Below are 24,763 nucleotides of genomic sequence, written 5' to 3'. Positions count from 1 at the left end.
CTTTACTTTTAATGAAGAAAAATGTATTGCATGGTTCCAACGTCAAAGAATTCAAACTATGATAAAACAATCTTTTTATTTATGTTTTAGAACAAATTGGAAACGATAACAAGAAAGAAAAAACTTGTTTTGGTTGTTCCCAAATTGCGAGAATGTTCCCGAAAAAGGAGAAACAAGAAACAAAGTTAGTGGTAAAATGATTAGATTTCTTAATAAAATTGGTAACGAGAAACAAGAGATAGGAATGTTACCACACGAGCCCTTATTGTTTCCAGTTCTACCTACCATTGAGATTTTTTCGGATAGGGAGAGAGGAAGAGAAAATAAATTTATTTAAAAAAAAAATAAACACTTGTCATGCAAGTTTTATCCAAAGTAAACATTTTCTCTTTTCCTTTGAAAATTTAAATTTTATTTTGGTATAGCTCAATGCATATAATTTTATTTTTTTTTTAATCACTCTCATATTTGTTGAACTAAAAAGAAAAAGAAGAGTTTCAATATTATTAGCATTTACCATATGAATTCAATTTTCCTTGTAAATATCATCTATTTATTACCATTACTTAGAATATTTTGTTTTTGAAAAATGTGAAGGAGGGTTTGTTTTAAGTAAATTGTCTTTTCATGATACCTTTTTTTTTCCCCTTCCTTGTTTCTTATACCTTTTGATTAACGTCTCATCTTCCTATTTTTCATCCTTTGTAATTTTTTGTCTTTTCAGACCCTCTTTTCCCATTTTCTATATGGAACGGCCAATACCATTTTTTTGGAAAACATTCTCATCTTGCGCCCAACCGCCACACAAACTGCAAAATTCATGTCTTAAAATTCTCCTATTCTACATATATTATATTAAAAGAAATAGAAAAAAAAGCCAAATGAACCAATATTTAATTATCAACTCACAATTTATTTTGCTCCTCTTACTTTAAAGAATATAAATTTAATAATTGGAAGATCCTACTTCAAATTTAGGAATCACTTAAAAGTAATCTCATTTTTCTTCTAAATCCTTTCACACCTTCTCAGATATGAAATTCATTATTTTTTAATTAATTAGTTACTAACAATATAACAGTAATAAATTAAGTTAAAGTTATTGTTTTAAGTAAGAATATCAGTACACTTTTTAGTTAATGTATATGTAATTAGCTAGAAATAAAGGGGTATTCTAGTAATTGTAATATATCTTATTTTTATTCCAATTTCACATAATTTTAGTAGACAATTTGGATAGATTTCTAAATCTAAATCTAGAAAATTTCAGTAAACAACATAAAAAAAATTAACTTTTTCATTCCAATTGATTTTATTTCAATTCCTTGTAAGTAAACGAGACATTAATTATGAATGTTTTAATATTTTTGGAAACAAGCAATTAGTCTTCACACAAACTAAGTGATTGAGATAGTTAATATACGTTGTAGCATAGTTTGCATACATAAGACATCTATTACCATTCCAAAGGTTGAAAATGTTCCATCTCCACCAAATAAAAACTCAAAAAAAAAAAAAAAAGATGGCTAACATGCTAGTTTATGTAAATTCATTAATATTCGTTGAGTTGTTAAGATTGGGTTAACCAGTTATATTCAATTTTTAATTGGTATTTCATTATTAATTAGTTATTTGTCTATTGTTTTAAGACAATAACAACCACTTTTACTACTACTAGCTATTTTTCATGGTGATGGTGAGGAAACAATGATCAGCGTGAAGAATTAAAAGACAATTCATTTTTTTTTTTTAGAAAATGTCGTCATGTGATAAATTGAAGATATTTTTTAAAGAGAAATTGAGGTTATATTTTCAGTGAAATAATTAAATAAAGATTGTAATATTTGTCTCAGTCGACATTTGTCAACAAATCATTGGTACAGGTGAGGCAGCTAAGTATTATTTTTTTTTAAGTTTATATTGTTCCCACTCTAAATCCTTTTTTTTCCTTCTAAGTACATAGGGAAAGATTTTCGAATTTATGACCTATTGGTTAGAGACTGATACTAATTATGAATTCAAACTTTTAAAAGGTCTATTTTAATCAAAATTTTAAAAGTATAATCATTTTAATCATTGACAATATTTTCTCATCGTGTGGCCGCTTGTATATTAACATGATGATGTAGATATGTGTAGACGTCAAATCGGTTAGCTAATAGGAAAATGGACAATGCCCATGGGTGACAATATTGATCATAGAACGACGATCAAGACCAAAGTAGTAGTCCTTTAAAAGTTCGTAAGCTAAATATAGATCTTTTAAAAGTTTAGAAAATCAAAATAGACTAAACAAAGTTTCAAGGTACGATTGACATAAGATTCTAGATAATGGAGGTGATAGGTTAGCTTTAGATTAGAGGTGGAATAATGTCCAATTAGTTGAGATGATCATGACTTGCACACAAAACCATATATCGATATGATATACGATCCTGTACATTTCGAAATTGAAGTTAGTATTTAGTCCGAGCTGAAGTTGAGTAGAACTTTTAGTTAGTCGTGGATCTATTTATTATTCCTGTCTATTTTTGTGTAAAATCATTACTAGTCTATTAATATGATGGACACGATTCTTTTTTTTTTTTTTTTAAATTGAAATCTTAAATTTTATTTCTTAATTAGTGTAACATTGCAAATATAAGCGGTGGATTCCAACCACAAAAAGTTATTAATGTCTAATAAGTGAGTTTTATATTCAAATTCTATATTTCTTTGGTTTTATTAGAGCATGAAATTTAATGAACTTAGCTAACTTAAAGTATTTTAACAAATGCATTCCAAAATTTATGATTTAATGTTGGATAAGTCTCTTATTAACAAAAATATACATTAAAAAAAAAAAACTCAAAGTCCATTAATTAAGTTGCTTCTTTCTAAGTCCTACATGCTGCTGTCTTTGAAGTTTGAACTACCAATAAAGGTAAAGAAAAAGAGGAAATATTGAAGGAAGCGTGGCTTGTAAGTTGAGGCCCTTTTTTGTTTGAGGGTTGTAGGATTCTTCAAGGAAACGTGCAAGTTTTGTTTTGTAATTATGCAATGTGTGCTTTCTTTAATTTTGTCCCCTTTGCTTACATTACAGTTTATAAAAATTCAAGTGTGAAAAAGTGTTTTTACCTTTTTTCAAATTTTTTTCTAGTGTTTGTTTACCTAGTAAAATATTGGTTTCAATTGGTTTCTAGGGTTTTGAAAGTTGTTAATTAGTCCTTACAGATTTAAACTTAGTTTCAATTAGGTTGTTGTGATTTCGTGAAGTTTCAATTTGATCCCTATAATTTAGTCCAATACTCATAAATTTGATAGTCAGAAGATAACAAACCAATAAACACTATTCGTATAAGAAATTGAAATTTCAAATTTCAATCACGGTTATGGTCTATTAAGAAACCATAGAATGGATGTCGCCTGAGGTGGGAGGTGTATCATTTTTCTGTTAAATTGATTAGTTGAGGGATTTAAAGAAAAAAAAAGTGCATTCTCGAGGGACCAAATAAAAATAAAATTCAAAACTCAAAGATCAAATATGTATTTTTCTTCCATTTTTTAACGGAACAATAAGCTTATATTTCTTAGTCGATATTATTTTGAGTTTTAGGTTGAATAAAAAAAATAAGCAGAAATATGCGAATTTTTTTTGTTTGTAAAAGATAATGGTCTATCTAGCATTTTTTAAAGTTAACAAAATCCTATTAACACCAAATTGAAACGATTAAAACTATAGAGAATTAAATTATGACTAAACTAAACCTTTTCAAATGATAGGGATCAAATTAAAATTAAACAATTTATAAATTAACCTAAAAAATTCTTCAAAAAATTCAAAAAGACCTAAAATTTTACTCTCAAAATTAATCATTTGAAACTAAAATATGATCCGTAAGGTTGGTTTATTGCATAACTTTCAAGAATAAAGTTCACCCTAAGCTCATTGAATTAGGTCAGTGTCGTTAGTTACAAGTTGAAAAATTATTTGATATATCGATACAGTTTTTTTATTTTCTTTTTTTGACAATGAAATATTCTCTCTTTTTTCTTTTAAGAGAAAATATATAACAATGAAATGGTTGAGATCAAGCATGTAATAGAATATAGCTTAAAAAGTATTTTCCTTCTTTAATTTTTAGAGCAATTATGAGGCTGTTTGATATTTCTATTCGTTTCTTATTTTTTTTAATAAACAAAATAGAATTGCATTTTGTGACTTTTTTTTATTAGAAAAATAAATAGAGACATGTTTGTTAACTATTACTTATTTCTTGTTCACTAAAATTTTAAATTAAATAAAGTAATTTTTGAAGAAATTTATTTTTCTTTTAATTAAATTTTCAATTATTTATGTTATATTTACTTTTTAATATTTATTATGTATTTTATAAATCAAGAATAATAAAATAATACTCCTATTTACGTTTTAGAAAAAATGGAAAACAATAAAAAAAAGCAAAATTTAATTTTGTTGTTTCTAAAATTTCTACACAATTTTAGAAAAGTTTCTAAAAAATAAAAGGAGTAAAAATGTGTTTAATAATAGAAACATATGACTAAGAATATATATATATATATGTGTGTGTGTGTGTGTGTGTGTTTTGCAATCTTTTCGCTCCTTTTTCATTCTCTAGTCGACTTGTTTTAAATTTAGTATCAAACTGACAAAAATATCATAACCTGAGGAATAAATAGCCAATATTTTCCCATTTCCTTAAAAAGAAAAGAGAGCTAATATTTTATTTCATAGTTTTCTAATCTATTCTTTGCCTCGGGGTGAGTTTGAGTTTGACTTACCTTCTAATGTTTTCTTAAAACACTTTATATAAAAGGAAAAGTTTTAATAAAAATATTTGTGTATTTGGCCTTCAAAGTAACTTTAATCACGAGTTTATTTAATTGCACCAGTGATTCTTCAAATGTCAAATTATCCTAAAGTGATTCTAAAAGTATTTTCTAGTTAATCATTTTTTCGAGAATCAAGTAAAAGTTTTCCTTTTTAAAACGATTTTAAAGATTATTTCAAAAGTGATTTTTATTGGTAACCAAACATTCTAGATTTTCTTACAACTACATTTTTGACCCTCCAAAATAACCTACAAAGTCATGTCAAACAAACTCTCCTGATATAATAAATACTAGAAAATGTTTAGAAATCCATGATTTGGAATAATTAGATTACTTTCTCTATATTTTATTTTCTCCAAATAAATTTAATAATTTAGAATCAATATTTTTTTCCAAATTCCAAGCTCATATATATTATAGCAACCCAGAGTGAAGTAGAAACCTAGCTAGGTCTCACACATCCTCAAGTTAGTGAAGAACTTTCATGAGCTAGTGTTCGTACACATTAATCGCAATATAAATATCTTTTCAGATCGATGTTTTTCCTTGGTAGCTCACCCAATAAAAACTTATGGAAGCTAATTTTTTAGTATACCCCAAGAGGTTTCTAATTATCAATTAAAAGATTATGATTATTTATCGCATGAAATAATATATTTATCTTTTTAGTCTAATTTTGCATTTTAATTGCCTTTTTAGATTTTTTACTATTTTAAAATTATTATTTTGAAAAACTAATCCGGCAAACACATATTCATAGAATATAAAACAATAAACATAATTCATTACTTGATTGTCGCTTACAAATTGTTATAGTGCGACAAATTGTAAGCCCAACAGGTCCTACAAACAATACTCATCCGTCAGTTCCGTAAAGAAAGATATTACCCAAAAAAAATCCACTTTTCTGGAGAAACCACAGCCACAAGCAAAATGTGTGGTCTCTGCACTAAGATTTCATTTTGATAATTCCACTTCTTCCCCAATCCACAACCATTCTCTCTGAGCTGAACAGAGAAGTTGTTCTCCAATGGCTTCCTACTCCCGCTCCCTCACCACACCCCCTTCCTCTCTCTACACAACCACCCGCCCAATCCTCAACCCCGTCACCATTAATCTCAAACTCAAATCCCCCGCCCTCTCCCAAAAGTCGAAATCACTCGCCGTCAGGGCCACGGCGGCGCCGACTCCCACTCCTGGCGTGAAGAAGAACCCTCCAAGTCCAGGTCCAAGCTCAAGCAGCAGCGAGAGCGACGAGCGGGTCCAGCAAGTCCACAGCGCGGAGGAGTTCGACGAAGCCCTGAAGAAGGCGAAGAACAAGCTGGTGGTGGTGGAGTTCGCGGCCTCCCACAGCGCCCAGAGCAGCCGAATGTACCCGTTCATGGTGAAGCTGAGCCGGAGCTGCAACGACGTGGAGTTCCTGCTGGTGATGGGCGACGAGTCGGAGAAAACGAAGCGGCTGTGCGAGCGGGAGAAGATCGACAAGGTCCCGCACTTCAGCTTCTACAAGAACGCCCAGAAAATCCACGAGGAGGAGGGGATCGGCCCGGACCAGCTGGAGGGCGACGTGCTGTACTACGGGGACAGCCACTCGGCGGTGGTGCAGCTCCACAGCAGGGATGACGTGGAGGCCCTCATCGGGGCTCACAAGGAGGACCACAAGCTCATCGTGCTGGACGTGGGCCTCAAGCACTGTGGGCCCTGCGTCAAGGTGTATCCGACGGTCATAAAGCTGTCGCGCCAGATGAGCGACACGGTGGTGTTCGCGCGGATGAACGGCGACGAGAACGACAGCTGTATGCGGTTCCTGAAGGACATGGAGGTGGTGGAGGTGCCCACGTTTCTGTTCATCAGAGACGGCGAGATCAAGGGCAGGTACGTCGGCTCCGGCAAGGGGGAGCTCATCGGCGAGATTCTTAGATACCAAGGGGTTCGCGTTACTTATTAAAAATCAATTGATTGCCCCCGGAACTGGAAGAGCTGTATTTTTAGTTCGAAATTCGAATACATGATTTTGATTTTGGGAGTACCTTGTTCAGACTTTCTTATGTGATCACTTGTTATACATTTGCGGTTTCGACGTAATTATGATCCCTTTAATTGCTGCCGCTGAAACTTTTAATTTATCCTAATTCAATACTTGTTTGTTGTCTCTAATCGATTAAAAAACTTGTGTGTTTCTACTCTATAACACAACTTTGCATTGCATTTTGAAATAAGTTTGAACCAAGTATGAGTATGAGTTAGTGTAAGGGGAGTACGGGGAATCGAAGCTCTGCCGTACATGTCACTGAACATATTTTTTTGCTAGTAACTGTGAGATCCTCTGACAACATAAGAATGTCGGGAATAATGATTGTTAATTGGTCAAATAGTTGTCAAATTTTTAGTGGGATTAATAACTTATCCTTCCTATAAAAAAATATCATTATTCCTAGAATCTATATTTAGATCACATCCACGATGTACACATAATAAAAAAAATATTTGATCAATCTTGTCATTCTTCTATTGAAAAATTGATAACATTATTATATTTTAAAAAATATATTAAATTTAGTACCGTGTTCAAATTATGATAAAAAGATGAGATTAAAAAATAAAATTAAGAGACCAAAATCATCTATTTTTAAAAGTATAGGAAACAAAACAAATATTATAAAAGCATAGCAACAAAAATAAACTAAAATTGAAATTACAGCAAATAACTTTAAACTAAAGTCAAAAGTAGATGGATCCTCCAAATCTAAAAATTTCGTAATTCATAAACAATTCAATAAATCTCAAATTAAGCATAGTACAAAGTTAAGCTACCTATCTCTTACCAAATGATTTATGTGAGGGTGGAAAAGCCGAGACCTTCTGTAAATCGGACCGACCGAACGGTTCATTCAACGGCACTTAATAGTTCGAAGCGACCGGCGGTTTTCGATTCGGGTCGGTTCGAGTCTCGGACATACACGAGGGTCTCTTCAGTTTTTCCTTTCATGCCGCTCGTTCGTTCCCTCCCTCTCCCTTTCGCCGCTTGATCCCGTTTCTCTCTCTCGCCGTCCAGCCGGCGACGCACCCCTTCACTATCTCTTGCCGTCAAGCTCTTCGCTCCGGCGCCGGCGGCCGAAAACCTAAAGGTAAGAAAATTCACTTTCCATCCATCCGAACAGGGAAATTGGAACTGTTCTTGTTAAATTTTAATTTATTGTTTTTGTTTTTACGTTATAGAGAGAAGCCGGAGGAAGAAGTCCACATCCTCTGTCTTTTTCCATTGGAATTGAATTCTCAATTTGACTTTTCCACTTCGAACGAATCGATTGAGTTCTCAGCTTGAACGGGTAAGATTCCAGTTCCTAACACTATATCGCTTTTGCTTCGAACTGATTCTGACGACCGCTGCTTGATTAGAAGCACGTGTTTCTTTCTGTTATCTTATGGAATATGGATGTGTGCGAGTTTTAGGCTGTATTTGCTTTTGTTTTGTTGTTTACTTCCATGAGATGAGATGAGATGATGTTGGTATGCGTTTTATTGAGGAAACGAGGAGTATTAAACTTGGGAGTTGAGATTTTTTAGTTTAATGATTCTGGTTCTTAGTTTTTAGGAGTTGAGATTTCTGAGTTTAATGATTCTGGCTCTTAGTTTTTGTAACTATGGTCTTATTTTGATTATGTTTGGAAATCCGTGATTGTATAGTTCTTTGGGGAGGGTTCTCAACCTGTTCTTGAATACATTTCCTTTGTTTCTTATAAAAAAAAAGGGAAAGAAAAGAAAAATAAAGTTGGCTATATACATCTCATCCAACCTACCGTTTTCATATTTCTTTTGCAGAGTTGTTAAATTATGCACAGTTGTAGTTGTTAGGGTGTTTCGCCCTCCTTTATTTTGGATTAAATGTCATTTACAAAGTAATGCTTTCATGAAGAGTTGATCTATTTTGCTAAAATGGTTTGATTGAGTTTGTGCTTTCTATATATTTCAAGATGGAATTTCATAGATATCGTGAAATTCATGGGTTCGTACCCAAAAGCTTAAGCATGCAGGGTTAGAACACAGGACCTCCTGTTCTGATACCATGTAAATGATGAATGAACCACCACTCAACCCAAAAGTTTAAGGTGATGGGTTGGGTAAATTTAATTCATTTATATATTTCTAACAGACTTCATATGGCTTTTTTATTGCAGGAGCAGAAAACGTTTCTGTATATCTTTCTTAGAATTTGTATAAACCATTTTTGGTGCACTTTTTAAAATCAATTTTCTTTGATGGTTAATGGTGGTCTGATAGTACTTTCCTTTTCACTGTTTTTGACTTCCTATGATATTTTTACTTGGTACTTTGCAGGAAAGTACATGAGTCAGGAAAGTACACGAGTCGTGCATTGAGGCATCCGTAAGGGCTATAGTAAGGCTGTTAAGAATCAAGAGGGCAGTTGATCGAGATTGCTGTCCACATGCAGACCAGATCGTAAGTTAATCGTTTGTTATCATCCCATTGAGCTGAAAGGGAAATATTTAAATTGTCGAGTTGACCCATGCAGTGGAGCAGAGATGACCATCAGGTTGGTGGGAAAATGCCTAAATCTGTCAATTCATAAGCATTTTTTGGCTTGCAACAAAATTGGTTTCCACCCTCGAGTTTTGCATAACGGTCCAGACACGATTGATGAACTTTTAGACAGACATGTGGTTAAGAAAGAAAAGTCCTTTAATGATGAAGATGATGAATTGATAACTCAGCGACACCTCACCAGCACTCGGCGTGAGGCTCTAAGTCTCTACCGAGACATCATCCGTGCGACTCGATTCTTTATGTGGCCAGATTCTCGAGGTGTCCTGTGGCGAGATGTTCTCAGGGAGAATGCACGAAAGGAATTTGAGGAAGCCCGGTATGAGTCTGATCCAGAAGTTGTGACCCGGCTGCTCATTGGTGGGCGTGATGCTGTGCAGTCGGCTCTTGACAAGCTTGCTGAGAAGCAGATGCAGGAGATTGATAAGAAACAACATGGTGGAGATCAATCGTGATCTATTATACGGTCTTTATGATCTCATCTGCTATTGCAAACGAATTCGACGTTCTGATCAGCTCTTTGTTTTTGTTCTTGATTTGAATCGATTGAGAAGGTCTTCTACTCGTAAAAATCATTGGGTTTCTAATCTTTCTCCAGGACGAGATTTGGGATATAGAAAAGGAATTGGGACTGGTTGCTCTGAAAATGAGAAGGTAAAAGGAAAGAGAGAAATGGAATCCATTTGTTATGGATGTGGTAATCCTGAATCAAGTGCTTAAAAGTTGAGCTTCTAAAATCATCAACAGTTTGGTAGATTTCTACTTCCACAGCCATATTTATTGGGGATATGGTCACATTCAGAGACCACCAAAATGGGAGTTCACCAGCTTGACCTCTGATTTTGGTAGCAGTTTCACGTCCTCGGTATTTTCCTTTAGTTTATTGCAGAAAATATCATCAGATTTGTGAATACATTCAATAAGAAGCCATCAACTTTTGCCTTCCTCAAACTTGAATCTATATCGTCTATTGTTTTTCTAATTTTGTTTTGTTGAAACTGGTTCTGTTCTGTTATGTTGGGAATTGATGCTCTTTGTCTGATCTGGAGACGAAATCAGTCTCTTATCAGGGGTCTGGATTTGCTGTGAGAGTTTTGATGATAAGTTATTCGATGAATGGTTAAAACATAGTATGTTTTTAATCTTTCACATACATCAAATGCTACAAAGTTAATCCTTCAAATAATTTTCTGAGTTGGGAAAGAGATTTTATGTTACTACAGGTTTGAAGTGCGTTGGGAGTTAACAATGCCTCTACTCCAACTAGCAAAACGATCTTCTTCACTAAAACTTGCTATTTCTCTATGTGTGCAAGTTCTTCTACATCTCCAAGCTACTTCTATTGTCGTCAAGATTCATCCTGGTTATTCAGTTCTAGCGGTTTTTGTCTTTGGGGATTAAATTGTGGATATAGGCAACAACAACGATCTCGTCTCGATAGCGAAGTCCAACTATCCACCCTTCGATAAGGATTTCCCGATCTTGTAGGTAAAAACAAACGTTTCTTTAGCTTTGATTCATCTCTTTTTAAATCTCATTCAAAATGCTCACGGTCCATTTAAGTCACCACTCCCCACTCAAAACAAAAGTTTAAGCCCTTCTCCCTTGTGAGAATCAAAATGAGCACAAAATGCAACTAAGTGTCTATAAATATTAATTGGGGAGCAAGGAAAAATAAAACTGTAGGAGTTCGAGAATAACGAGACTTCCTATTTTAGTACCATGTTTAAATCACGATTCAACTTAAAAATTTAAGCAGAAAGGTTGAGCATATTGAATTGTTTAATTTTCTCTCTTTTGTTAGCTGATGTTCTGGATATCAAAAAGCTTTTACTGCCATATGCAGACCCAAATCTTCAACCTGAAGACCTTCATGACTGGTATACGAGCAAACTTAAACTTTATGTTAAATTTTTTAGTTCAAGGAGGACGAATTTGAGAGAAATCTTTAAAATCTTTACTTCTTTTACGTGTATATTTATATATGAACTAAGAGGGGACTGCGTCTTCTTTAATTTCTTTTGTATTTTCATTTACAATAGTAATAGTAAATTTCTCCCTTAAAAGGATAAATAACCTAACCAGAATTAATAATATAAGTATGCTACTCCACTCATTATCAATTAGTTTTGAGATAGATTCTATAAATATTAGTATTCATTTCAAAGGAATGTTGTCCTCGCGAGGAATTTTGCTCCAATCCTTGCAAATTTTCATTGGAAATATCACGGAGATGGAGTGGTCCCTACCTCGCCCAGTTGACACTCTTAGGCAGTACTTCCAATCACTTGATTTATGCTCGAATGAATTGATGAAGTTTGATTACTGTTTATGCGAGAAAACGAATAAGGTCAAACTTTGGTCAAGGTCGGACTCGGTCCTCGCCTAACTCTAAGCACAATGGAAAAACCTGCACAAGAGGGCAAAATCTCCGACGCTTAAGTCAGTAAACAGCTCAAACTCAATAATAGGTTTGAGGAGAAATTCTATACCTGGGGTAAGAATGAGGCCCTCTATTTATAGGTGTGGGATCTGACAGATCTCGCGACAGGCGGTTATCGTGGTCAGAATGGAGGTCAAACCTGTCGAGCCACTCAGATCGCACCTGAAAAGGTCGATTGTCTGCATGTAATTAATCAAAGGAAAACGGCTAAGTCTTCCACCTCGAAAGGTTCGAAGTGGAGCTGCCTAAACAATTTATATCTCTTTTTTGGGCGTATTAGCGTCCTCCACGTGACATGTCAATTTCTCTCCCCAAAGAATTACTATCAAAGATGTAGGCTTTTCTTTTTCTTTTTTTAATATATGTTTTAGGGACTCTATTGTTTAAAAATTTTTAATTTAGCCCCTTATGTTTTTACATTTTTTAATATAGTCCCTCATTATTGGTAATATTTAAAATTAGCTTAATTACGACAAATTTATGCGACATAATACACCAAGTGAATTAGCAAAAATGTAAAGGAAAAAATTCATATAAGAGAGGAAAATTTCTAATTCATCTTCCAAATTTGTAGAAAATTAATGTAAATTTTGAATTTTCATTCTCTTGACGAACTTTTTTCTCGTCTAAATTTCTACTAATTAATTAAGTATTATGTCAGGTAAATTTTTTATTAGCCAATTTTAACATTTACCCATTAATTGGAGACCAAATTAAAAAATACAAAAACATAAAGGACTAAATTAAAACTTTTAAAACAATAGGGACTAATTCAAAATACCTAAATATTATAAATTAAAACATATATTTAACCTCCTATTTTTGCGATAGAAGATCCTAAAATATCAACCTAACGATAGCTTAATGTAATACTTAAGGCACTTATACCTCCGACCTTTCCATAAGTTCAAAATTTCAAAATCTCCACCCACACTTTTTTTTTTTACTCTCCACCCCACACTTGTACTAAAAGACATTGTGAACCATTGATGGATTATAATCTTCAATATTAATCACCTTATATCCTAAACAATAACGACCAAATCAACAATCAGATTAATTGTACTAGTTAGTATAGTAAAGTATATATATTCAATGAAAAGATCGAATTTCCAAAGCTACATTATTATATTATATGTTGTTGAACTTGAAAAAAAAAACTCTTTAAACGTGGGACCACATAAATTATTTAAGATTAGAGCTTAAAATTAAATGTTATCTAGCTATTTAATTATTGGATTGTGCTATTGCACAACCACCACGTGTGCACAGTTTAACAAGACTTTTTTTCCCCTTTAATTGATGCAATTAAAACGAAATTCTCAAATAACCGAAAACTTTTTTTTTCTTTTTTAATTGAACATTCCTTTAGAAATAAGGTACATTGAATAAAATTCTAGTTAATTGAAAAAAAAAAAAAGGGAAAGAGAAAAGATAAGTATCGAGGGAAGTAAACACTTAAATTATAGTGTTTATTTTAATAAAGTTTACTTTCCTCAATTCTTAGGTGAGACTTAGAGAGTAATGTCAAAATTTCCCTTTTTACTTTGTTCCCTAAATTATAGTGTTTATTTTAATCTTTTATATTTTTTAAACGAAACTTAAGATAAGTACATTTTTTTCTTATTTACCTAACGAAGTGTAGATATATATTGGGATTTATGCTTTAAACCTTTATAATTTATTATAAAATTAATTATTTGATTATTTTAATTGTATGGGAATAGTTGTCACATGGAGGATCTCATATTTAACAAGTAACCTAAAGAGCCTACGCTAAATAGATATAAGCCATATCATATGCCAGTCTTGCCAATCGACAAATGACAATGACCTATGTTTCGATGATCTAATTGTGACGATATTATGGACAAAAAATTTTCGTCAAGAGTAGGATTTTGTGGAAGTTTTGTTTTGTTTTTTGTTTTTTTTGTTTAATGCAATGAAAGCTTTCATCGACAAAAATCAAATTTGTTATGATCGATGAGGGTTTTTCAAGTTATGTTATTCTCACTCTATAGGAAAGTTTTTATAGATATCATCAACCTATAATTGCTCCACGATAAGCATATTTTGGTTTGAAAATCTTAGTGAAAGAATTCTTTTAAAAGAAGGGTGGGGATCCGACCTTAGACTTTTTTATCGGAAATAAGTACTCTAACTAGTTGAACTATACTAAAATTGGTGGAAGGTACGTCTATGTTCCCATTACAACTATTATATAAGAAATAATTGTAGTATAATTATGATCAACTTTTACTTTTGAAATGGTATATACACATACAATTATTTGCCATTTTAGAAGAAAATTTTTATAAAATGTTAAATTCTACTGCTATTAATTTTTTTTTTTTTAGAAGTACTACTATTAATTAGTTCTTATATAACAAGTATATAATGTTTTAGGCCTCATATTTTTATTTGTAAGATTTAGTTTTTATGTACTTCAAGAAATGCAACAATATATAAGTCCTTTTAAGTTAAAATTTTCATAGAAAAAATAATTGAAAAATAACTATATGGTCAAGTGAATGAAGTCACTTCTTAGGATTCAAAATCAAAGGTAGTTAACTATTTTAACTGATTTATTACAACAAAAAAATGTTCTTTTCTTTTGTCAAAAAAATTACAACCATTTTTTTATGTTAAGAATTAAATCCTTACATTTTTTTTGGTGTAAATACATCAATTAAATCGTTATAAAAATAAGTATACAGCCCAAATTGTTACTATATCCCAAGTATTAAAAGTATATTTTAGTATCATTATATTTTGCAGTTAATTCAAATAAAATTTTGTGAATAAAAATGATTTTCCAAAACAACTTTTGAATTTCGAGATGCTAAAAATGGTTTATAATAATTCTTGAACAATCTTTCTAAATGAAAGAATATAACATTATATATTTGAAGGTAAAGATTTGAATATTTAGTCTGAAAACAATTTATAGGAATTGTTTTTCAAAAAAGATGGATCAAACAATTCCCAAAAAAAGCTTCCTTTATGATCGAAACTAAAAGCTTTTTGATTGAAAAGTTACCTCATCTTTTTATTCGATATAAAAGTCTTTTCTCATATTTATTGTTATTATTATTATTATTTATTAGTACTCTCATTTATTATTGAGATTAGTACATATAGTGGGTGGTAATATTAAATGAAACCAGAAATGAATGAGAATTGTTTTTATGTGAAAAATTTAAAGATGATTAACAGGAAAATTTGGTAGCAAGTTGCACATGCACAATATCCAAACGCATTGAATAAAATCATTTTGCTTCAATATTAAAAACAATTAATTATTATGTGATTTTTAGTTTAATTATGATGTTTTTTATATTTTCAAAATCCTAGCCAAATTTTGAAGCTAATTAACAAAATTTATTGCTTTTAGTTTTATGTTTTGAAAAAGTATTCCTACCTCTTCTCACCTTTTTTTTTGGTAGATTATTAGCATTTTTATAAAAAATACATTTGAATTATTAGTCATATTTTAAAAATAAAAAAACAAGTTTTTAAAAAATGATAACTATTTTGTTTTTTTTTTATTTTCTATTCCTAAAATTAAAATTTAGCTTACAAACACTATTTCTCTATTTTATTATCAAAATTTGAAAGCAAAAAAGAAATTAGTTTTTTAAAAACTTTGTCTTTGTTTTCTTTGGATTTTTTTTTTTAAAATTTAGCTAAGAGTTCAACTGTGATTTTAATAAAAGTGAAAAATAAACTAAAATTTTTGGAAGGAATGATTATAAAATGGTACCTATATTTTATTTTTTTTCATAATGTTGTCAAAACTTGACTTAGATTTTACAAACGTCGCCAATAGATTAGGAAACAATACTGTACCAACATTTATTATTTAATGCATAATTGTTAAGTTGTTCTACCAGAATTGGTTGTGTAATCATGTCTCATTATTGTTGTGGTACTCCTCATAATAATATTTAGAAATAAATTTATGTGAATTTAAACTATTCTTTCTCTCAAGGGAAAAATAAAAAGAGACCTCCTTTTTATTATAAATAAAATTTTAAAATATTATATAATTTTAAACTCATTTTTTAAGTTTTATCCTATCATTGATTTTGAATTTTATCTTTTAGATGAGCATGTTGTCCAATTTCCATTCTAGTTTTCTTCCACATGGCTAATTTTAAGATCATAAATGCACATGTCTGAAAAGTGAATATATGGATTTAGAGGGGTTTTTTTTTTTTTTTTTTTTTGAGGAAATATAGATTTAGAGTTTGTGGCATGTTGATTATATTTTTAGTATTAAAATTAAAAAATGTGGGTATAATTCGAACCTATAATTTCAATGCATAAAGTCCTAAAGTACTTCTTTTTTTTTTCCACTTTTTTTCCTTTGCAGTTTTTAATCTTTTTTATTTGAAATTTACTTAGTGTTTGATCAAGAAATTAACCAACTCTACAAACCTCGATCCGCGAATCGCAGTGTGTTGTCGTGGAGTCTATCGGAGACTGGGGCTAATTAGCCAAAGCGTAGCTAATCAATTCAGACCTTCAAAGGTAGCTTGGTTGGCTCGGCAACACGAGGCATCGGTTCGGTCATATGAGACGAAACCGTAGTAACATGACTTTAGACTTGTAAGTTAAAACCAGGTGTAACTTTCTTTATCCAATCAAGATGTGCCATTTTCTATTTATGAACGAACCCAAGTATGAAGACTATTACAGCTTAAAATGGTTTGCTGTTACAATTTTGACCTTATATTCAATTTTAGATCATTCATTGAGGCAGTTGACATTGTAAAGTATTGTTTGGAGCTATACAAAGTAACATTAAATTATAGAGTACGAATTATATAATACAATATCAGTAATTAGGTGATTGTGAGTGTGACATGAAGCTGCCAACACACTCTTTTAAGTTCAATAAAGGTGAGGGTATGTAGGTAAATTGAATCTTCAAACCAAAAAAAAAAAGTATATAAGTGCTTTATAACCACGAAACTATATCTAGAGGTAAAAAAGAAAAAAGTGTTGCTGAGTTAAAAGATTTTAAATCCGGCTAAAGAATTCAAATCAAGTCATGTAAGTTTTTTTTTCTTTTTTTTTTTTTTTTGAAACTGTCATGTAAGTTATTCATACAAAAAAAAAGGAAAAAAAAGTTATGACAAACCATCCAACCATATGTTAAATTTTGGTAATATAATGTTGATCAAATTTAGAAAGAAGTGTTATATTAACCCATATAACCATAAATATGGTAATAAATTATCAAAAAGTAATCCAGTGTAAAATATCGTTGATATTGATTAAAACATCGATGATATGTATAAGTAAAATTATGGGTTCGACAACAAGATGATGGAGAGAGTTATTGATATTTTGTCGATATTTTTTGTTGACCATTGACATAGAATATGTTTGACATCTTATCGATCGATATTTTATCGATATCTACAATTGATGATATCTATGATGACTTGCAACCTTTTTTTCTCTCTATCTAAAGAGTTTGACAATCGGTGTCTGGTTTAGACCAAAAAGTTAGGGTCACGATTCCATACACACATGTTAAAAAAAAAAATTTATTTTGACCCCTCCTTTATTATCTTTCTTATATATTTAATTAATGATAAATAATAATTGTCTAAGAAAATACTTATCATTGTTACGATGTATTTATATGAATTGTGCATGTCTATTAATCAATATGTATCTTAACTAGTTGAACTATAATCAAGTTAACATATTTATTTATTGTGATATATATGCTTAAAATGATATAGTTTATGACTTAACTAAGTTTTCTTGCCAATCCATCAAAGCTAAAGTAAACAAGGTTCTTAATACTATCCACCCCACAATTATTGAACTCAAACTTAAAAATAAATAAATAAAAATACTAAGCTTTTCTTAAAGTTTTATTTAGAAATTTACAAAATTTCAAATGCACGTGATATTCCTAATTTTTCTCATAATACTTATTGATATATTTGTAAATTTGAGTTATTGATATTAGCATCAACATCGACATTTTAAACCTTATGTGTATCTGTAGATTATAATCCTCACAATAATAGCTAAATTAGCCATTACGATTATATGTACCTAAACAGAAAAGACCAAATAAATACTCAATTCTGCATTCCTAATGTAATTAATTAGTTAATTAATATAACAAAGGCGGTAGCCGTTAAGCTAAAGAAATAATTGGTCCAAAATAATTAGGCTTCAACACTCCAATCAAATTTTTATATAATTTGTCTTTAACCATCCGTGTCTCTTTTACCATTTACTTGTCACGTTAGGACAGATGAGGCATCGGCCAACATTTCTACGATAAAAATATGACATATCATCATTTAATTAATGATAAAAACTACACAAATTTACAATTTAAAAATTCAAATGAAACGTGCCTAACTAAAACTTTCTAAAATAATATTGATAGGTGGTCTAAAAAAAAGTAATATCGTAGGTATGAAACTTCAGCAATTATGTTGATGCAGGATTTGAATCCGAGCTCTGATGTCGAACGCTCTAATGAACACATGCACACGCGAGAGATGTGTATATATTGGTGTGTTGTTAAACCTAACACACTTTGATGTTTAAATTAGACAAAGGGTTCAGTTGAGATTAGTAAAAAAGAGAGTGGTCTAGAACGTACCTCACGCCTTCAAGCCTCTCTCTTATTTATAAAGGAATCTCTCTTCAAGTTGGTTCGAGAGGACTACCTCAATCGAGTCAAGTCGGATAGTCCAACCCGATCAACTTGACCCCAATAGTTCAAACTCATTTCACATATCATAACAAATTAAATCTATAGACAAGATGACAATTCATACTTAGTTAAGGGTCAGCAACAATAGTCTGACCCAAAAATTTATAATCGGTCCACTCTCTCGTCCAATCTCTATATGAAGAAATCATTTTAAAAAATTGGTACAATGTGAACTGTCGATTTTATATAGTTAAATACCGAAGAGAGAAACTAAAAGTTATAGTTCTATCATACATCTAAGAATGTAGAGTGGACGATCACATTGAATAATTCTCCGTCTTTGTGGCAACAAAAATATAGGCAGGGGTGACGACGAAAAGACTGTTCTGCCCTTAATCAAACTCCACCACCGCCTTTTCACTGTCTGCATTAAATATAAAGCACCAAACAAAAGCCATACCCCTCAGCCTCAACATAGATATGTATAAATGACCCTGCAAAGATAATAGCAGAGAAGACCCTACAAGAAATTTAACAATGCCTTTGCCTTTACTCCACTTGACAAAATGCTGTTCTTTCTCTTCTTCTTCTTCTTCACTGAGATTCAAGTTGTTTCTCTGTCTGCAACTTCTTTTGCATCTCCCAGCTGCTAATGCTGCTATAAAGATTCCTCCCAGTTACTCGGTCCCAGCGGTTTTCGTCTTCGGTGATTCAATTGTGGATACGGGCAACAACAACAATCTCATCACGCAGGCCAAGTGCAACTATCCACCCTATGGCAAGGATTTCCCCGGCGGACAGGCAACCGGCCGCTTTTCCAATGGCAGGGTTCCCTCCGACCTCGTAGGTATAAATGAAAATTTTGAACCCGAAACTTTTACCTTTAGTCCTTATCTTTGAAAACTTTTCTAAACTTTCAAATTTATATTTAATAAATTTCGCGGTAATTGTATTTAACAAATGATGGTACCAGTGAAATATATTAGACACAAAATTTGAAGTTTTAAAAAGAGGTATAAAATAAATACAAACTTGGATTGAATTTAAAACTTTTAGAATCCAAACGACCAAACTTATAATTTAAAATTTTGATATACATGTATTTGATATCATTGGACCATTTTTTCCCCTTTATTTTGCCAGCCGATGTGCTGGGTATCAAAGAGCTGTTGCCACCGTATGCAAACTCGAATCTTCAGCCAGAAGACCTCATCACTGGTGTTTGCTTCGCTTCTGGTGGAGCGGGATTCGATCCTTTAACCTCCCAAACAGCGGTAATTAAGGAAAAATTATTTGATAGATTGAAACAACGTGGTTAACGATTTCACATCCTTATAAGATGTAGTAATGAAGTTGAATTGGATTTGTGAGTTTTCAGCCAGCAATTTCACTTGCGGACCAATTAGCGATGTTCAGAGAATACTCAAAGAAGCTACAAGGATTGGTGGGAGAAGAGAGAGCAAATTTCATAATAGCCAATAGCTTCTACTTGGTGGTGGCAGGAAGCAACGACATCGCCAACACTTATTTTCTTTCTCGAATAAGACAATTCCATTACAATATCAATTCTTACACTGATTTCATGGCCCAATCAGCTTCTTCTTTCGTTAAGGTAACACCTCATTCAAATCCCAATTTAAAAGTATTTTAACGTTTAGTCATCATTTTGTCGATCATTTTAACATTATGTGAAAATAACAACTCAAATATTAGGAAACAAAACACATAAAACTCTTATTTTTATACCCCATGAAACTATTGCTAGACTTGAAAGGCTTAAATTGATAGACTAATTTGTTTTTCTTCATCGAAGGATTTGTATGCAGCGGGTGCGCGGAGAATCGGGTTGTTCGGGGTTCCGTCGCTCGGATGCGTACCGTCGCAGAGAACGTTGGCCGGCGGGATCGAAAGAGCTTGTGTGAGTGAGTACAACAGTGCTGCAGAGCTGTTCAATGGGAAGTTGCATTCAACTTTGGATCAGCTCCAAACTATACTGCCCCAAAGCAGAGTGGTTTATGTGGATATTTACAATCCTCTCCTTGATATCATTCAAAACCCTGCAAAATATGGTATTTTCTCTCTCCCATAATTCTTGCTTTGTTTTCTCTCACCAAAACTAGGAGGGGTATATAAGGTATTTACCAATAAAAATTTGTAAAAATATTCCTCCACCTACCCCTCTGCAGTAGAAGTCTAGCTCTACCACGACTTCACGTGAGAAAGTCGATAGGAACTTCTACTAATCCATATGTAGGAAAGTATTAGGTTTGAAGAACTATTTTGGACAATTACTCGTTGATGGAAATACTTCAATTCAATGATTTAAGTTAAGTTGGTTTAGGTCATTTAACTCCTTTCTTTACTTAAAAAATTTGCTAAAGGAATTGTGGAAAACATTTTTAAAACATTAATTAAGAACTTTTATATCATGGGAAGTTACTAGAAAAGAATTTAAAAAATTTATTGGATGGTAAATTTTTTTTAATTATTTAATGAGAAAAATTAAAATAAGCATACAATTAAGATATTGGCTAAAGAATGATAATAAGTCGAACTTGATTTGATTAATCTAAATCCAAACTGATAAGTAAATAAAAAAAAACTTAGAAAGTTTAAATTTATTTGAACTGAATTCAATGTTAAATAATAGCTGATGTTATCGAAGTCTCAATTTTATGGAATTTCAATTAAAATATTTAAAATATCAACACTGTTAGATATTTCTAAAAAAATCAAATAAATATTTTATCTTTTTTTAAATAAAAATGATCTATATTAATATTATATCGTTAGTGATATTTTGTTGATATTTTTCCTATTATGTCGATTTTTTTCTATTGTACTATGAAATGTCGATTTAATTTTCATGTCAATGTCAAATTCATGAACATGATATAAATATATCGACACGTAGATGGATATCAATACCTCATGTGATTTAATTAAGTTGATTGAATTAAAGAGTGTATTATTTGACATTATTTTCAGGGTTTGAAGTCTCAGACAGAGGTTGTTGTGGAAGTGGAAAGATTGAGGTGACATTTCTTTGTAATAAATTTGTGAAGACTTGCCCCGATACAACCAAATATGTCTTTTGGGACAGTTTCCATCCCACAGAAGCTGCATACAATTCCCTCGTTGCCCCAATCATTCAAAAATATCTTTCTCGTTTTCTATAGTTTAATTCACCAAGTTTTACTTCGTTTTTCGACAACTTGTTACGTTTCGTGATCATTTATATAAACCGTTAAACACATTCATTCGGTTCGGCTCGATTTTGATCCAAATCAAAGTCGAATTTGTACGTGCGGTTTACATATCTTTCACTCAATATATGATGTGTTATCATTTGTTTACACACGATGGTGAGTTCATATATTGATATTGGATGTTTCTTTTTATATATGTGGGTACATTTTGTATCTTTATAAGAACCAAAATACCCAAAAAATTTATGACATGTTTTAAGTTGGGAAAAATTAATACAACGATAACAAGAAGAAATTTCAAACCATTTGACTTAACAATGTATTATTTTAGTTTAATTAAACTTTGTTTTGACGTCTGTGTTTTGACTTTGGTTCATTTTAGTCCATATAATTTCAAAACGTTCATTACGATTGCATCCTTGTACTTGTCTATTTTGGTCCTATACTTTTAAAAAGTGACCAATTATTAGTAAATATATATTTTATACACAATGTAAATTATATAATACAAATTTATGGTTATATTTCAAAAAATTTAATGAGTAAAGTGACGTACTAAAATTATGATTGAAATAAGCGAGATAAAAATGAAAATGAAGGGACCAAAATGATCCATTATTATAAATATATAGGAACCAAAATAGACGTTTTGAAAGTATATATACTATAATAAATAAAAAGTCGAAAATTAAACTAAAATAAACCAAAACCTATAACATAGAATGAAAATAGTATATTTAACCCTATTATTTTTCAATTGTAACAAAGAATTTGCTTTATCTCTATAATCATGATAATTAACCAGTAAAATTAGTAGAGATATATATACAAATCTTTTTACATTTATTCCAAAAAAAAAAAAAAAAATTGTGTCATTATCTCTGCATCCAATGAAGAGACATATTGGACCCTGGGCAATGACTCCTCAGTAACGAATCCGTCTACACCTTTAATTTTTGTATGTCTAAGTTCTCCCTGGTAGAGATGATTTTTCTTCTTCAGTACATAAATATGTGAAGGAGGGATTTGAATCCGACCTTAAGCAAGGAGTTAAAATGTTTTAACCGCTGTATTTATACTATATATGTATATATATGTTTTTTATAGAAATATTTTTTCTTCGTAAAAGTATTATTCGAGATAAATCCCTGTAATTAAATCACATTATCTATGAGTTGTTGAACTATATAGTTTAAATTATTAAAGTATATATATTCTCGACCAAAATGTTGGATATATTTAAATTTTATATGGTTGTTGAACTAAAAATAAAATTATTGCCGGCTATCGTTAAACCCTCTTTTTACCCACTTTATTTTCACATAACTTCATTTTTAAAATTTTAATTGGTTTTGTTTCACTATTTCTTCTATAATTTTCATTTTAATGATTTAGTAATTAAAAAACACTTCTAATAAGATTAAATACACTTTTTGAAGTATTACTGAACAACAAAGTATCTTATTATTAAATACTTCATGTGAAAGCTTGGTAAGAAATACTTTGATTAGTTATGACAATAATATTATTATAACTGGTATATAACATATAACATATGTTAAAAAAAGATTGTTTTTGAATATTAAAAAAAATAGTTTGGAGAGAAATTATTAAATATGAGTGACAGGTGTTCACAATATCAATTTCATTAAATGTATGAGAAGAAAATTTTATAAAATACTTTATAACAATTCATCTAATAATTATGACAGGCTGACAATTATGTTGCTGTGGTCACACAAAAATACATTTTCCTGTTTAAAGAGTATATATATTGAGTGAGGGAGATCAAGCTCCACTTGTGAAATAAAAGATATTATTAATTTGGAAGACAGGTAATTGTTGAACATTTATTATCATAGAAGAAAGCACCACATTATTTAGGGATAAGATAAAAATAAAATAAAGAAAGCCAAATTACAACTAACTATACAAAGAAGCCAAATAAATAATTAATTGAATTTTCAAAACACTGTTCAGAAAAGTTTTATTATCGTGGGATAGCTTATTTTAATTAATATATCACGAGGAATAAAAGTGTATTTACCATATTTTTAAAGAGGCTCGAATCCTCTTGAACTTTAAAATATATTTTAGTACCAGTTAATAGTTTACTTTTCAAATTAACAAAATTGTCTTGGAGAGATTTTCTATTCTCTTTTTAGTATGTTTATATAGAAAAATCAGTCATGTTTTTATTTTGAATTTATTACGATGTATTAAATTAATTAATTTAATACGTTTATGAATTTTGAGATTGCTACTTTGAACAAAAATTTTAAATACGATGGATGGGTTAAAAGTATTAATACCGATTTAAAAATATTAGGTTTGAGTTTTTCTCCTCTATGCAATAATATTTTAAATCGTTTTATGACAAGAAAATTAATTATTTGTAGTTGCCTTGAAAAGGTGAGACACTTTGATGTAATTGCCCAACCATATGCTAAATAGTTATTCATATTTGCTTCAATTAATATATATTTAATGGATATTATTTATGGTAGCTTGTTGGCAGGTAAACATCCATTCTCCTTACTTTTCCATTCAAATTAGATAATGTTCGCGTTTGATTTGAGCCTATATTTTAGTGGCGACAGGGAGAAGTAATTTTGAAAGAAGAGATTTAAGAATAATTAATTTTCTAAAATCACAACTTAATTGATACCTTAAAACCAATTTGATAATTATTTTATCTTCAGTTTTTATTTTCTTTTAGAAAAAGATAATGATTTCAATTTTCAATTTTCTGTTTTCTAAAATTGTTTTCGAAATCCTTAGTAAATTAAAAAAAAAAAGAGTCGTTTTTAAAAACATGTGTGTGATTTTCCAAATCTCATTTTGCTCCACTTTTTTTTTCTGACATATTTATGTCTAATAATTTTTTTCTCGCTTCGCTCTAAAATTTTTGTTTACCTAATTTCTCTCTATAAAAAAAATTATCTTTCTCTCTCTAAAATTTTCATATCTAAAATATTTCTCTCTCCAAAAATCTTATTGCTATATATTTATAATTAT

General features: G+C 30.8%; 3 protein-coding genes across 5 annotated transcripts; all 3 read left to right on the top strand.

The window, feature by feature from the left end:
• The first annotated feature begins 5,794 nt into the window (after window positions 1-5,794).
• Window positions 5,795-6,862, top strand: CDSP32 (chloroplastic drought-induced stress protein of 32 kD). The gene has a single exon (XM_088127800.1). The coding sequence runs from the start codon at window positions 5,864-5,866 to the stop codon at window positions 6,779-6,781; it is 918 nt and encodes a 305-aa protein (XP_087983926.1). The 5' UTR covers window positions 5,795-5,863; the 3' UTR covers window positions 6,782-6,862.
• A 941-nt stretch (window positions 6,863-7,803) lies between these two features.
• Window positions 7,804-10,538, top strand: EMB1793 (LYR family of Fe/S cluster biogenesis protein). Of its 3 annotated transcripts, none has more exons than XM_088127801.1 (4): window positions 7,804-7,961; window positions 8,053-8,162; window positions 9,189-9,294; window positions 9,368-10,538. In XM_088127801.1, exons 3-4 carry the CDS (start codon window positions 9,281-9,283, stop codon window positions 9,849-9,851), a joined length of 498 nt encoding a protein of 165 aa, XP_087983927.1. In that variant the 5' UTR covers window positions 7,804-7,961; window positions 8,053-8,162; window positions 9,189-9,280; the 3' UTR covers window positions 9,852-10,538. The 3 variants fall into 3 exon arrangements, with proteins under 3 accessions (XP_087983927.1, XP_022144304.1, XP_087983928.1); XM_022288612.2 differs by having other exon boundaries at window positions 9,172-9,294; XM_088127802.1 differs by lacking the exons at window positions 7,804-7,961; window positions 8,053-8,162 and adding an exon at window positions 8,184-8,942 and having other exon boundaries at window positions 9,172-9,294.
• Window positions 10,539-19,024: 8,486 nt separating this feature from the next.
• LOC111013939 (GDSL esterase/lipase EXL3) lies at window positions 19,025-21,894 on the top strand. Its single transcript, XM_022288495.2, has 5 exons — window positions 19,025-19,383; window positions 19,680-19,810; window positions 19,915-20,148; window positions 20,350-20,605; window positions 21,525-21,894. Exons 1-5 carry the CDS (start codon window positions 19,074-19,076, stop codon window positions 21,713-21,715), a joined length of 1,122 nt encoding a protein of 373 aa, XP_022144187.1. The 5' UTR covers window positions 19,025-19,073; the 3' UTR covers window positions 21,716-21,894.
• The last annotated feature ends 2,869 nt before the right edge of the window (window positions 21,895-24,763 follow it).

Source organism: Momordica charantia (genome assembly GCF_013281855.1).
Source record: "Momordica charantia cultivar OHB3-1 chromosome 8 unlocalized genomic scaffold, Mcharantia_2.0 BLBB01000008.1, whole genome shotgun sequence".
NCBI lineage: Eukaryota > Viridiplantae > Streptophyta > Magnoliopsida > Cucurbitales > Cucurbitaceae > Momordica > Momordica charantia.
The sequence above is the reverse complement of the archived record's forward strand: the minus strand, read 5'-3'. Positions and strand labels throughout refer to the sequence as shown.